The sequence below is a fragment of the Nicotiana tabacum genome, chromosome 23 (genome assembly GCF_000715075.1).
Source record: "Nicotiana tabacum cultivar K326 chromosome 23, ASM71507v2, whole genome shotgun sequence".
NCBI lineage: Eukaryota > Viridiplantae > Streptophyta > Magnoliopsida > Solanales > Solanaceae > Nicotiana > Nicotiana tabacum.
The window spans coordinates 103,700,835-103,716,582 of record NC_134102.1 but is presented as its reverse complement, the minus strand read 5'-3'; the positions used below and the strand labels follow the sequence as shown (position 1 = coordinate 103,716,582).

General features: G+C 34.2%; 2 protein-coding genes across 2 annotated transcripts; one reads left to right on the top strand and one right to left on the bottom strand.

Annotated features, from left to right (window-relative positions):
* The first annotated feature begins 870 nt into the window (after positions 1–870).
* On the top strand, positions 871–2,859 carry LOC107772027 (putative WRKY transcription factor 51). Its single transcript, XM_016591510.2, has 3 exons — positions 871–1,224; positions 1,399–1,537; positions 2,504–2,859. The coding sequence occupies exons 1-3, from the start codon at positions 987–989 to the stop codon at positions 2,631–2,633; spliced, it is 507 nt and encodes a 168-aa protein (XP_016446996.1). The 5' UTR covers positions 871–986; the 3' UTR covers positions 2,634–2,859.
* Positions 2,860–3,871: 1,012 nt separating this feature from the next.
* On the bottom strand, positions 3,872–8,582 carry LOC107772026 (protein PLASTID MOVEMENT IMPAIRED 1-RELATED 2). The gene is given in 5 exon segments (XM_016591508.2): positions 3,872–4,889; positions 4,892–5,280; positions 5,391–5,483; positions 5,485–7,630; positions 8,443–8,582. Coding segments are annotated over 4 exon segments (3,342 nt in total). The 5' UTR covers positions 7,623–7,630; positions 8,443–8,582; the 3' UTR covers positions 3,872–4,167.
* Positions 8,583–15,748: the final 7,166 nt, after the last annotated feature.

Sequence of the window (15,748 nt, the reverse complement as noted above, 5' to 3'; positions counted from 1 at the left end):
CTTCAAGTGAAAACTGAAAATTTCATTGCCAAACGTTGATTTAAAAAAAAAGTGAAAAAATTTGTATGGGCAAACAGCCCCTTAGCTTGTCAGAGGGTAAAAGAATAGTATGAAAACTTGCACCATAAAGTGCATGAGAATTAAGTTTTATAACCGTATACAGAGACATTACACTAAAAGGGCAGCCTGATGCACTAAGCTCCCGCAATGCGCGGGGTCCGGGGAAGGGCTGGACCACAAAGGTCTATTATACGCAGTCTTACCTTGCATTTTTGCAAGAAGCTGTCTCCACAACTTGAATCCGTGACCTCTTGATCAAATGACAACAACTTTATCAGTTACGCCAACACTCCCCTTCATATAGAAACATTACACTATTAGTGGAATATAATTTAACTAGCTATAATAGACCATTATTCAATTTTTCAGGTTATCTATCAAGTTCGTTACGAATGATTACATGTTGTTATAGGTAAATTTAAGTAATAATGTAAAAGATCAATATACGGTAGGTGCATAAAAAATTAAGCACAAGTGCAAATTATCTTGCATTAATCCTCAAATGCATCTGCAAAAAGTGAAAGTGCAATCAAATAAGAAAAAGTCGAGACACCAATCATTGTCAGATATTGACTTGTAGTATTCCCGTCACCGTTGTGAAGGGGTTGGTCTAAGCACGAGACTGATATATGTGAAATTTACACAAAAGAAGCATCTTGAAAAGTCTATGCATAAGTCTTCCATGTCCCACTCTCGATCTCTACTGGTCCACTCTTTGTTTAGCATCATAACCATAGTTTTTTGAGTCACTAAGTGAGCAAATAAAGGGCCCCCGGCCAACAATGACATGCATTCAGCCACCAATCCTAAGCATCGTCCATGAACCTTCTTTCGACCTCGTAGGAAGCTTACTAGGAAAGATACATATATAAAGGGGAACTTTGCCTTCAACATAAAGGTACACCATGTGAATTCAGTCGATTACCATGGCTGCAAATAATCCTAGTGCAAACATGTCTGATGGGAGTTTTAGATCACTGGACTCACCTGATAGTGATTTTTCCAACCAGCTAATTAACTTTGAGCTTTCTGACATTTTTGAGCTCGATAATTGGCCCGTTCATGATGATCCAACGTTCGTTGTTTCTGGCCCTTCCCAGTACTCAGGAAATGAAGTGGTTGTCACTGAGAGAAGCAGGAGTTACCATGAAGGATCTAGCAACAGTAAGCATTTCATCAAGAAACAGTTTTTAGCATTTTGTTATGTAATTTAGTTATATGGCATTAACATGAGACATCTAATAACATTACACACATGCACAAATTAGGTAAGAGTAGCACATACCATGAAATTTGATTAACTTTATTGATGAAACATTTGGTTTGGTAAACAAATAGACATTGGGAGCAGCAGGGAGAGGAAGGAAGTAAAGGACAAGGTTGCTTTCAAAACACTGTCACAGATTGAAATACTAGATGATGGCTATAAGTGGAGAAAGTATGGAAAGAAGATGGTGAAAGATAGTCCAAACCCAAGGTAAGATAATATCTTCATATTTTCTGTTTCAGGCAAGGGTGACAGAAAGAAGAGTTTTAGTTAGAACTTCCCTTCTACCTTTCCTTTTCTTTCGGTTTTCATTTTTTATCTACGTTCCCATGACACATATCACTCCTCATGCCTTGAAACCTGAAGAACTCAGTACACGCTATGCCATAAAGCTCTCAGAAGATTTTAGCCTTATAGCTCATGATAGCTTATTATTTAGTTTGCTGGCTTAAGCTATCTGAATCAAATAAGCATATATCTGCAGTAACTGTTTGCTTAAATAAGATATAGTGAAAAACTGGTTGCATCTATGTTCAACCGAGCATGATATGACTTATTTAAGTTGTATTTCTATAAGCCGCCTAATTTATTAGTTATCCTAACATTATAACAACTACTTCTCCTCAAATTCCAAGCAAGTTGGGGTCGGTTATTATGAATCTTCACTGTTCATGTCGCGCCATGTCGGTTATTATGAATCTTCACTGTCCATGTCGCGCCATGTCGGTTATTATGAATCTTCACTGACCGGTTACTTGATACTCTTTTCACTCTCAGTCAAGCAACCTAAATTCTAGGAAATTTACCAGAAACATAACTCACCAAAGAACAGTCCACATCTGCCAAACCATGGGACCACATTATCAAGGCCCCATTTCTAGTTAAATATTAAAGGCAAAAGAGAAGTGCTAGTGTCACTTAAAAACGAATGTCACATCAAAAGAAGATGAGGTTCCAATAAGACACCAAGACTAGGGTGTAAGACCTGAAAAGAGAAGTTGAGAAATTGAAAGTAGTAATTCTATTATGGCAAAAAGAAACTTCCACATACTTAAATCAAGTAACTACGCTTTCACAGAGACTAACAAAAAAGTTATGCCTGTTGCTTTATACGAATAGCAGCTCATGGAAATTGGTATGATAACTTGCTCACATAACCATGTTCTGTATCAACAGGAATTACTATAGGTGCTCCATTGAAAGTTGTCCAGTGAAGAAGAGAGTTGAACGAGACAAAGAGGACTGTCGGTATGTGATAACCACCTATGAGGGTGTCCACAACCATCAAGGTCCTTCCCAGTTCTGATTCCTGTAACAGAGCATGAATTTTGAAGTTACTATGACTGTTGCAAAGTAGCTAAATCAGGGTTTTACTAGTAAATTCGATCACCTATACTGTTTCCGGTGTTTAGACCTGACCGCTTGGCAAGTTCGTAACCTATCACAGTGGGCTCAGATGGAGACGTCTCTCAGTTGGCATGTAATCTAATCTTGCTTCCTACAGGATTTATATATGTTATAGCATTACCAACTGACATGGTAATCTTCAGTGTTGAAACATATTGTGAATCAGTGAAGTGATCAATCGAAAAAATAGGCCATCCAATATAAAAATAAAAATAAATCAGCCTTTTTTCAGCCAATGTGAAGAAAGGAAAACTGAAGTGTCAGATGTATCTTGTTTCACCTGAAAAATTGCGATGAACCACAAAATGGTTGAATAAACTCTGTTTTGACCAGGAGGCAAATGCAGTAGGAAAGTCGTTCCGTGGTTTTAGATAAAAGTCAGATGAAGCCAACAGATACTAAAACTAACAGAAGTTTCCAGAGAACACAGATAAAAAACTCTCAACCACTTGATAAGATTAAGTACAGAGGAACAATCCCATGTTTATCAATAAGTTCGTACAAAACTCCAAAGAAAGCATTGCTAGTCTGACTCATTTCTCGACCTACTCAACTAAAGGTGGCTCTACAAGTTGCATAATATTGATGATTTGTCTACCATGAAAATATATTGCATAGCAAGTTATTGACTACAAACAGCGGTGTCATTTGTCAACTCAGAAACTCGATCAAGAAACAATGGGAAGAGGAAAAGCATCATGAAAATGAAATGCAAGCAAAACTAGAAGAACTATATGCCTTGATATATGGCCATCCTCCTTTAATCCACAGGAATAAGGAAAAGGGAAGATTAAAGGGGCAGTGGAAAGTGCTTCTGACATAAAACTTGGATTATAAGCAAGCAGTGACAACGGAAAACTCGGCAGTGCAGAGGAAAACTGAAACTTTGCAGTATAATTTCTTGAACAAATTACTGTTTGAACATTCCTACTAACAATCAAATATTGAAGCCAATTCCCGACGCATTTGTGATCTTCAACCCCTTCCCCAAGCAGTCATAACATCAGAAAAAGATAGAGCATCAAACTAGTCTCTAAATAATATTAATGTTTTATTGGAACATAAAGATTGCAGGAAATACTTCAAGGATGATGCATTGCAATGCAAGTCCAATGTCAGCCAAGACAAGAGAAGCTTGGAAAGTATCAGTCACAGGCTATACTGTAAAAAGTTTACAAGGGAAAGAAGGTAGAAATAACCAGCTTCAAGAAAGTTGGTCTACAACATAGGAAGCACAGCATGAGAGCTCCAAAAACTTTGTTATAGTTATAAACGAACATCTCGAAATGCTGACAACCATTACAACAAGGAAATGGCTTGGAGATAATGCTATGCTGGCGAAACTTTTTTCAGCTACTTTACATAAAGATGATCGAGAGATATCTTCACTTCATATACAAAATGGAAAAATATACATGTGTAGAAAGAGGGTGTTATAACTTGATTCCCAAATGACTGGGCTTTGGACAACCTTCAGTTGGAAAAATAATATCAGGATTTCGTATATGAACATTTGATGTTGCCAACTCTTTCCATTTGGAATCTCTAATATGAAAATCCGATGAGATGCTCCACAAAGCATCTGCAGGCCGCATAGTTCTCCTTATCTGCGGCGATGATCTTATTATGGCATTTGACATGGAAAATGGACGTTTGCTTGTCCTCCCCATGCCACTTGATAGCAACCACCGTGTCCCAGCTTGTTGCTGTCTTTTTGTGCCCCAGATTTGTTCATCATTAGGCTCAAAATTAAACCCTGCGACATGAATTTCAGTTATCCTAAACTGAGAAACAGCCTGCCTATGGATTCCTCTCTCACTTTCTCCAGCAATAATTTCTTCCTGAATGAATTGCTCCTTTGGATCATTTTCACAGCTTGAATTTCCTTCTGATGCTCTGCTGCAGGAATATTGTTCAACAGGAGCATAAGATCTCTCTAATTGAATCAGAATAAGCATGGAGATGCCGACCATCTCATAGTCACGCAAAGGATCTCTGAGTTGAACCCTCAGAGCTAAAGTCAAGTTGTTACACAGTTGACCACATTCTCTACCCAACAATTCCGATCTTTCTTCACCTGTTGCAAGTCCTGAATTATCTAAATCAAGGGACTTAGCATGATGGGCTGCTAATATTTTGATGGTTCTTTTTTTAACTCAGGATTATTACTGAAATATCCAGCATCCAGCCTCAACCATTCATCTGGTGAAACAAACAGCTCCACTAAATCACCCTCGCCATCATCACTTTCTTTGCCACTCCAATGCTCTAATGCGCTAGCTATATTAGAACCAAAAACTTCACTAAGTTGAGGCCTAATGCTTGAAGGTGCTTCATTATCTGACAAGTTTGACTGAATTCTTAACCCTTCTACTGTAAGAGGTTCTATCTTATCCATTGCCAAAGGAGCTAGATCCTCCATAGACACAAAACCTAAATCTACATCATCAATTATTGAGATTGAATTCAGATGACCAGAACTCCGATGTAAAAACAGATCTTCGCTGTCCTTCTTCATACCAAATAAGCCATGCCAAAAAGTGAACCTGCCAAAAGAATCACAAGAACATAACTTAAACCATCGTCTTGGATGACATACAAATAATGAAAATAATAGAAAACTAATAACTTATATCATGATCTTAAAATTACAAACCTCTCATCTGGTTCAATTCTGGATCTGGCTTCCCAGGCCATTTCTTGTATATTCCTCCCCGTGATATCTTCTAAAGGCATCAGTGTATCCGTACATTTTGGAAATTCCCCCAGATGCCCAGCAGCTGAGTATTTCCATAGCACCACAACCCATTGCAGCAGGGAGCACAACTGGACTGGAAAACTGCATGGTCAACCTTGCACCATTTCTTGCATTCCTAAAATGTTGAGGACTCATTGAACATAAGAAGCCCCCATTATGCGTGCACATTTTGGAACCTAAGCCCTCCCCAAGAGGAGGTAATTCTAATGGTCTTTCAGGGGAAAGATAGATTGGACTTCCAAACCCACCAGAGCTGGTGCGTGGTGAATTCTGGAATGCTTTCTCATTCAAACCCCAATCTCGCATCAAAGCTTCAGTTTCCAAGTTTTCTATCATTTTTGCATTCCTTTTACTCCTCAATGACTGCGTACCCCGCCAGTACTCCGTCTCAAAATCCTTAATAACCGATGACAAATCAAAGTCATCAGAATATGCAACTCTTCCATGAACACTTGAAGCAATGCCACTGAATTCCACTTGATCATCTGTTGCATCAAAACCAAAAATTGGGTTTCCAGAAGAAAGGGTCTCCTTCTCAAACTTTCTCAAAAGGCATTCTCTTGGTGAATCCGGACAACTATCAAAACTCAAGTCAATTGACGTCTGCTCAATGTTCAACATATCTAGAAAATCATTTGCCACAGACTCTGTAACATCATCTAGGCTAAGTGATTTCACCCGCCTACTGGATTTATAGCTGGACTTCAGATTCATGTAGTTTTCTTGGTCAATGGAATCAAAGATTTCTACTGGTGAATCCAACTCTACGGACTCAGCAGTCAACAGGTCTAGGAAAATCGATTCAAGCTCTTCAAACGTTCCATCCTCGCACACATCAGTCTCCTCATAGTTGCTGCTCTTCATCGTATGTTCTCCTCCGTCAACGTCATTGCTTTCATGCTTTTGATTGTATTCACTTTTCTCATTACTTGTAACCTCCAAAATGTAAGCAACATCAGTAGTTTCTATTGAAGTATCATCACAACTGTCATAAGAACGTACTTCTGGTTTCAACTGCTCTTTCCTAGAAGATTCCATACCCAGCTCACTGACAGTAAACTCAATATGTTGATCATCCCTGGTACTTTCAGCATAAGACTGAGACAAAGCACCAGAGCTTGGTTTTAAGGGTTCTAAATGTTCATATAAGAAATCTAATTCATCCAATTTCTCCAATTTTCCTTCCTCAAGTTTTTTACACAGAACGGTAATAGATCGAGAAAGTTCTGAATTTTGGTCTGATAAAACTTCATCAAAACTTCTCGCATCCAGTGACCTAGATGAAAAATGAGTCATACCAGCAGGCTTGCGGGGAACACTTCCAACCCTCCGAAGCATTCTATTACCACTAGTCCCATCACATTCTGAGAAATGATCTATTGCAGCAGGTTTGATGGCTTGTACGAATTGACTAGGTTCAATCGAATTACTCCCTAATACAGAAAATCCAAAACTAACATTCAGTAATGCACCTTTAGCCTTTCCTGAAAGCTTGAAGCTCGTGGTCCACTTCCCTGAATTCCTTCTTCCCTCCTCTAACTCCTCCAAGGTTAGTGGAAGCAACCTCGTAAGATCAACCCAATGTTTGCCAATATCAAGGCCTGGAGCCCCAATCACAGAAACGTGAAGCATGAAATGTTTAGGCTCATACTTTGCTGAATGCTGGTGTCCTGTCCTACTTCCATATACAGAACAGGAATGCGTCAAAGTCTCTTCAAACTCAGATGTTCCCTGACAAACCTGAGCAGGGCGAGTTCTCATCACTTCACCCTTACGTTTCCAGTTTACACACAAAGCAAGGTCCTTGAAATTGACAGGCAAGCCTTCAATGGAATGAACATGAAGAAAGAAACAACAATTGAACCGTCGATGGCGGATATGAGTTAGAGCCTTTAATGGATTCCAACTCCACATTGATGATTTCTTCTGTTTATGCAGCATGTCATCAGATACAACATTGGAACTGGATCTAGAGATAAGGGTATTGCCAAAAGAATCATGCCCATGATCTGCTTGAAAAGTTAAAGCCATCTGAGAGGTTTTATGTACATAAAGGGCTTTACTAATTTCTTCAATGTCACGCAGCAATCGCCCACCATTCTGTTCCCCGCTACTGCTCTTCCAAGACATCTTTTTCACTGCCAAAACGTAAATATCCAACCAAGAATCCAAATGAGAAGCCAAAAACAAAAAGACCTTTGTGGGCCAGAAAATTTTATTTATATTTTTACGACTCCTGAACAGCTTGCATGCACCTCGACTATTCCACCTCGTACTTGCTACCTCCCACCAGCACAAGTATCATAAAAGTTTATATTTTGTAAGGGAAACTCAAAAATAAAATAAAAAATATACCTAAATATCAACTATGCCACAATTCCAAACTAATTGTAGGCTATTTTCAGAGGATTTATCACAGTTTGACATCAACTATAAGCCGATCATTTATTGGGTTCGAGACTGACTATGCTTTGCACATCGAAGAGTTAAATCCAAAATAATTATAAAAGAATAAAAAATAAAAAAATATACGTATTCAAGCCCATCATCAATCTTAATGTTTCTATTTCAGCTTATATAAGATTAACATAAGCTTAGGTATAATGAAGAACTAAACTTGTTTTAACTTTTAACTTCATTTCTTCAATTTTGAGTTCAGTAAACCAATACTGTCCCTCAATTCTCCCAATACATTACAGAAGCTTCAACTACAAATCATTATGGTTCTCTTCAAGTTTAACATAGGTAATTAGGTCAAAAACAAAGAACTAAACTTATTCTAAGTTTATTTTATTTTCTTCAATTAATTCCCACAAATTTTCAACAAAATCAAATACCCAATTCAATACAGAAGTTCCAACTTCAGTTACAGTAAACAAATCCAACTTACACCTCAAATTAAAAAGCGTTGAATCTAAAAATAAAGAAAGAACTTGGGAAGAAGGCTTACAGAAGTGAGATCCAACATAGAAGAGCAAGGAAGATGAGTTGACCGTTTATTTTAGCTAAAGTTTTATGGGTTGCCCGATTGATGATGTTATCCTCTGCTACTACTGGCTAGCTTATACCTTTGTTTTCTTTTTGGGGAAATGGTGGGTATATTCTTATTGAATATCGTGTTTCTTTTGGGTTTTTCTTCTGCACTTTCTCTGACAGGTCCCTTCTTTTCCACGTGGCCTACAACTCCAGCTTGGAAATTGTGGGTGTTTTCGTAATGGAGGAAAACATCTTTTTTCAATATTCTCATATTTAGTTTTTTAAATTAGGAAAATTACTTCTCTGGGAGTAGTGAAAACAAGGTCGCCTTGTTAAATCCTATTTTTTCACGATTCGTATTAAATCTAATAATTACTTTCTCCGGTCCAAAAATAAATGATTTTTTTTGTCTTTTTTATGGTCCAAAATAAGTAATTTTTTCAGATTTCAAGAATAAGTAAATTATTTTTTTCTTACATTGCCCTTGGAATAAATAATATTTGAGTATGTGTTAAGAGTGTTTATTTCCAATGCAATTGAATTCTTCCATATGATCAGATTCACGTTTCCACTTCTCTAGTTCTGTTACTCTTCAACTATGGAGTGCTTGTTAGTATAAAAATGGAGAGGCAATACGAGAGGGATGATCAAGGCTCCATGAATTTTAAATTTGAAGACTCAATCAAAACAGTTCAAGAGTACTCTCTGAACCGTAAAGTTGAAATACATGACAAATTGAGATTCTTGCTGAAAATTTGAAATCACATGTTATGCCGTTGCTTCATTTGCTTCATTCAATGTTTAGTGAGAGTTGATAATAATCACGTCCCAAATCCCTATGGCATTATGTCAAATATAAAATAAAATTAAAAAATGTGAAGAGATAGTAAAGGATAATATGGTAAATTTTATTGTTAATTAATGTTAAAATGTATTTTTTTTAATCTGTGTGAAAACAATCAAAAAATTACTTATTTTGAACCGGGGAGTAGTATTTATTAAATATTTGATGGAGATCAAAAGTACTCATTTTGTGTTAACTTAAAGGACCAGAATCATGGGCAGAGCTCGGATTTTGAGTTTATAGGTTCTTGATCCTTGAAAAAAAAAACAACTTATTAGGTTCTGAATAGAATAAATTTTTAATATAAATACAGCGTTTGAACCAAAATGGAAGGATAGTTCTGTTCCTCAATAATATATTTAAGGGATCGTTTTTAACCAATCTGTAATATAAGAATCCATATTTACAATTTTCTCGAAATAATGAAAAGCTAACAGAGAATCTCCAAAATTATTCTGACTATTTGAAAACGCCACAATGGAGTAGGTAATGGATTACTTTGTGTGTTTTTTTCCTTTATTAAGGTAAAAGACCTAACAAAAGGGACAATAGCCAAACTTAACCTAGTCCTACACTTAAGAGATCGTTTAGTTTATTTTCTCTATCACGATTCACGAGAATATCTACATAGTCACTTGCCTGTTATTACTCCATTAATGACCCATTTAGCAAAAACGGGAAAAGTTTTTTTTTCAATGCTATATTGGTTAGGGTGGGTTCGGTTCGGTTTTGTAGAATTTTGGTTCGGTTAATTCAGTTTTCGGTTTGTGATTTTAATAACTAAAATCGAATCATAATAACTTCGGTTCGGTAGAATTTCGGTTCGGTTAATTCAAGTACTTCTACTGTCTTCAAAAAAACAATCTCTCTACGTTCTTCAAATTCATATAATTCCCTTTATAATAATCCCTTGACTGAGCTTAAGACAAAACAGAAACAACAGCAGTGGCAGTGGCAGTAGCAGCACTATAGGAGAAGCATTGGGTATTCATTTGCTCCAAAACCAACTCATTATCTCTGATAACAAAGAGAATGAGACACCAAATAAACCTGAAAAATCCAATCTTTGTGATAAAGAAAATACTTTACCATTTAATTGGACAAATAAGGTTGTGAATAAAGAGTCTGCTTTGAAAGACTCGGTTCTGAAGGCATCTTCACTTCAGTTATGTATAAAAAAAATGAACCAGAGTCCAAGATTGGGTTGAAAATTTTTAATTGGACAAATAAGGTTGTGAATAAAGAGTCTGCTTTGAAAGACTCGGTTCTGAAGGCATCTTCACTTCAGTTATGTATATAAAAAAATGAACCAGAGTTCAAGATTAGGTTGAAAATTTGTGAACATACGGATACAGAGAATCGAACAGAGTCCAAGATTGGGTTGAAAATTCGGTTCTTCGATTTTTCGGTTTAACCGAAAATCGAATTATTAAAACCGACCACTGAATCGAACACCGAACTTTTTAAAATAATAAACTGCAAACCGACCGAATAAATCGAAAAATCGAAACCGAATAAACCGAAATTTTCGGTTCGGTTCGGTTCGATCGGTATTATGCCCACCTCTAGCTGTTCATTACTACTATATATATATATATATATATATATATATATATATATATATATATATATATATTATATTATGTATTATATATTATATTCTAATGTCTAACTATTAATAAGTCTAACTAATAACATGTTTGGCCAACGTTCTCAAGAGGCCAAAAATACTTTTTTTTCTCAAAAATACTTTTTTTTTCCTAACTTGAGGTGTTTGGCCAAGCTTTTTTTGGATAAAAATGCTTTTGGGAAGAAGCACAAAAAAGTAGCTTCTTCGCAGAAGTTGAAGCAGTTTTGACTTTTCTTCTTACCAAAAATACCCTTAATAAAATATAGTATATGCCAAAATAACCATTAAACTTAATACTTAGGATATTAATGTATATATATTTCTTATTATTTTTAGGATAGCTTTCTAATATATAGTGACTTTAGGGGTGAATATTTTTATATTTGTTGAATAATTTTTAATATATTTAACTTATATTAAAAGAATTAAGTACTTTTAAGTTTTATTTTCATATTTTACTTAAACAAAATGAAAAGATTTAATTAATGCATGTAATAATAAAATTTTAAGATTATTTATTTACTTATAATATTAATTATTAAATAAATCTATTTGTGTCTTTATTCGTAATTTGATACTTAAAAGCACTTTCTAAAAAGCTTGGCCAAACATAAATTATTGCTTAAAAGTGCTTCTCAGAATGATTAGCCAAACATAAACTGTTTATCTCTAAAAGTACTTTTTTTCAAAATAATTTTTTAAAATAAGCTGATATCTCCAGCTTGGCCAAAAAGGCTATAAGCTAGTAGGAGGTCAACATGCATGCTTGGCACCTCAAGGGCGTTATGGTAATTTCGTGTGAAATGGAGCAATGTGATTGAATAAAAAGGCATCTTACTGTAGCTGCCATATAGATATTTGAGTGATTAGACCGAATTGCCCAGTGCTTATCTCAGCATACATCATCATATTATTCAAAAAGCTTTTCTAAAACGTGGGCCCTAGCTGTCTCATTTCAAGAATACGATAGCCAAATTGTTGGAGAATTTTCGGTCGTACTGTATATTTGTGTCACCTTTTAACATGTACCCTATTTTTTTAAAAATTATTAATTTGGTAGCCATCTCATAAAAAATCCGTAATAATATGACAATTACACCTCTGACACAAGATATAAAACAATCTCCTCCTCTCCTCTCAGCAACTTTATAAAATAATCATAAACTTATCTAGATTCATCTTCAAAATCACACTTGCATGAAGTTGTTTCACCTTGAAGCTAAAACTTCATGCTAATGTAGCATGAAGTTGTTTCATATTGAAACTAAAATTGCATGCTAATATAGCATGAAATCGTTTCACATTGAAGCTAAAACTCCATGTTAATGCATGCTGAAGTTATTTATCCCGCAGTCTACAGTTTTGCCATGAATTTTATCCGAAACTTCAGTCTAAATATGCTAAAGTTATTTAGTTCATTTGCTAAAACTTCAGACTAAACATGCTTAGGTTATTTAGTTCATTTGCTAAAATTTTAGACTAAACATGCTTAAGTTGTTTAGTTCATTTGCTAAAATTTCAGACTAAACATGCTTAAGTTTTTTAGTTCATTTGCTAAAAATTTAGACTAAACATGCTTAAATTTTTGTCTTGTAGTATGTAATTTTCAAATGAGTTTTTGCTAATGCATGTTGAAGTTATTTAGTTCATTTGCTAAAACTTCAGACTAAACATGCTGAAGTTTTTTAGTTCATTTGCTAAAATTTCAGACTAAACATGCTTAAATTTTTATATTGCAGTATGTAATTTACTAAAGAGTTTTTGCTAATGCATACTGAAGTTATTTAGTTCATTTCCTAAAACTTTATACCAAAATATGCTGAAATTTTGTAACGCAGTCTACAGTTTTGTCCTGAGTTTTATCCGAAACTTCAGTCTAAACAAACTGAAGTTTTTTAGTTTATTTGCTAAAACTTCAGCCTAAACATGCTTAAGTTTTTGTCCTGCAGTTTGTCAATAGTCTTTTATTAAAGAAGGGCAAAATCATCTTTTTAAAACGCTTTTAACAAAAAAAATTGGGTACAGATACAAACGAAAAAATAAAATGGATATAAGTTAAAAAATGACGGCCCTGCAATTTTTACCCAATTGTACAACTCTTTGAAAATTATGGGGCCCATTTAATAACTACTACTAAGCTAATGTTACTTTAATATTTACTTGGTGTATTCTTATTCATTCATACAGTGAATCATTTGACTGGAAATACTATTTGATTTAATTTAAGTATAGTAGATGTAAATTAAAGGTTGGAAACTACATACAAATTACATGATTATATAAAATTTTTATCTTAAGATCTTACATTAATAAATTTAAGGGAAAAGGCCCAAAAATGACCTTGTGGTATTCGAAATGGATCAATTATAACCCCCGTTTAAACTTGAGTCCAAAAATGACCCTACCGTTATAGAATGGGTCTAATAATGCCCTTGTGTTATTCGAAATGGATCAATTATAACCCTCGTTTAAATTTGAGCCCACGAATGACCCTGCCGTTAAAGAATGGGTCTAATACTGCTATTTTTCTCAGTTAGTAATGATTAGGGGTGTAAATGGATATTTAAAAATCGACTAAACCGACAGAACCGTACTGTGCCGAACCGATTTTTAGGTTTCTTTTAATAAAACGTAGGTTTTTATATAAATCTATAGTTGTACCGATAATTAAGGTAGGTTTTATATTTTATAAAATAAATCGAAAAAATATTGAACCGTATCGAATAAATTTACATGTGAATATATGTTTCACATGTAAATATATCAGACCAATTATTAAACCTAGTATAAATATATGTTTCACTTGTACATTTACTCGGTACGGTTCGATATTTATATATTATGTTTAAAAATGATAATGGGTCTAATATTTATAAAGAATGGGTCGAATAAGTTTAAAATTTGAGCCCACTAATGACCCTGCCGTTAAAGAATGAGTCTAATATTTATATTTGTAAATAATAATGTATTAATATAAATAATGTACAAATTTTAATACATTATTATTTTTAAACTTAATATATAAATATATGTTTCACATGTAAATTTATTCGGTACGGTTCGATATTTTTTCGGTTTATTTTTATAAAATAAAAAACCTACCCTAATTATTGGTGCGGTTATAGATTTATATAAAAACCTACGGTTTCTTAAAAGGAAACCTAAAAATTGGTTCGGTGCGGTACAGTTCGGTCGGTTTTTAAATATTCATTTACACCCCTAATCATTAATAACCGAGGAAAATAGTAGTATTAGACCCATTCTTTAACGGCAGGGTCATTCGTGGGCTCAAATTTAAACGAGGGTTATAATTGATCCATTTCGAATAACACAAGGGCATTATTAGACCCATTCTATAACGGTAGGGTCATTTTTGGACTCAAGTTTAAACGGGGGTTATAATTGATCCATTTCGAATACCACAAGGTCATTTTTGGGCCTTTTCCCTTAAATTTATTAATGTAAGATCTTAAGATAAAAATTTTATGTTTTGACGTGATTAGCTTTTTAAATAGTCTTTATCTTAATTAGTTGCATTACTTTTTTTTTAGATTTTTATTAATTATTTTTACTCTAAAACTTATCATTAGGAACTTTATCATGCAAAGAATTGTGAATTTATATGTTTAAAATCAATTTTTATCTCTATTTCATTTTTTATATCTTTCAATGAAAGATCTTAAGATTATTAGAAGATTCTTTTTAGTATCGACTGTAAATAAATTGTATCATGCTTGAAATATTTACTATATCTTTGTAATATTTCATATTTAGCAAAAATAAATTGAAATTAAATACATGGGGGAAAATGAACATAAACCAATACAGTAATGAAATGTGCTTCAACAAATGATTGAACTATATAGGAGCAAAAAACAGTTTCACGTCTTCTACAAAGTTGAAAGATCAAAATGTCGACCTACCCCAAGGTTAAAAATTAAATGCCACTCCTACCAAGAGCTTTCACCAATTTAGCATTCACTTTACAGTTAGTACAGACCAGTGGTGGCAAAATGGATAAAAAAAATAATTCATTCATTTAATTCACTAAAAATGAGTTGAATAATGAACTTTTTAAAAATTGATCAAATATGGATAAGATCCATATTATCCACTTAAAAATAGATAATCAATGGGTTTAACTTTTATATTTGCAAAGACCAAATTGGAGGTTACGTTATTCAAGTTTGAAAAATTAGAAATTCTTCCAAGGATGTTCATATTCAAGAAGCCATAAATAATATGAATATCCATATTATTCGTCAGCTAACCAATTTTCTATCCATATTAGGTTAAATATTTTATCCGTTTATTCATTAACCCATCTTCGACCCTTTCATATTCGACTTGACCCGTTTATTTACCACTCCTACAATAATAGTATCCAATAAGGTGAGGTCCAAAAATCATAAAACTAAGTTTTCACATAGAGAAAGATTTTCTTAGCTTAATATTGAAATCTACATGGAGCTGAATCAGAAAGACAAGATTGAAAAGCTAAATGAAATATCACAGCTACTAGATTATAGAAAAGCATAAAATACGGTACATAGATAAGCAAGTGGCATTGATTTTATTAAAAAATTATCACGACCCAATTTTTCCTATAGGCCGTGATGGCGCCCAACGTCGCCGCTAGGCAAGCCAACGATGAACTAACTACGTGATTACTCTTTTAAATAGGTTTTCAAGTAATTAAATTCTATTTATTAAGAGATTTAAGAAGTAGAAAGTTTAATAAATAAAACGAAAGCAAGTGAGTGCAATCATAGATATACAAATACTCCAAAATCATAAAGTCTATTA

Excerpts from the sequence above, each read along its gene's own strand:
- LOC107772027 (XM_016591510.2), top strand. The coding sequence starts at position 987 with ATGGCTGCAAATAATCCTAGTGCAAACATGTCTGATGGGAGTTTTAGA. Across the intron at positions 1,225-1,398 it reads CCATGAAGGATCTAGCAACA|ACATTGGGAGCAGCAGGGAG; the intron begins GTAAGCATTTCA and ends GTAAACAAATAG. Across the intron at positions 1,538-2,503 it reads AAAGATAGTCCAAACCCAAG|GAATTACTATAGGTGCTCCA; the intron begins GTAAGATAATAT and ends CTGTATCAACAG.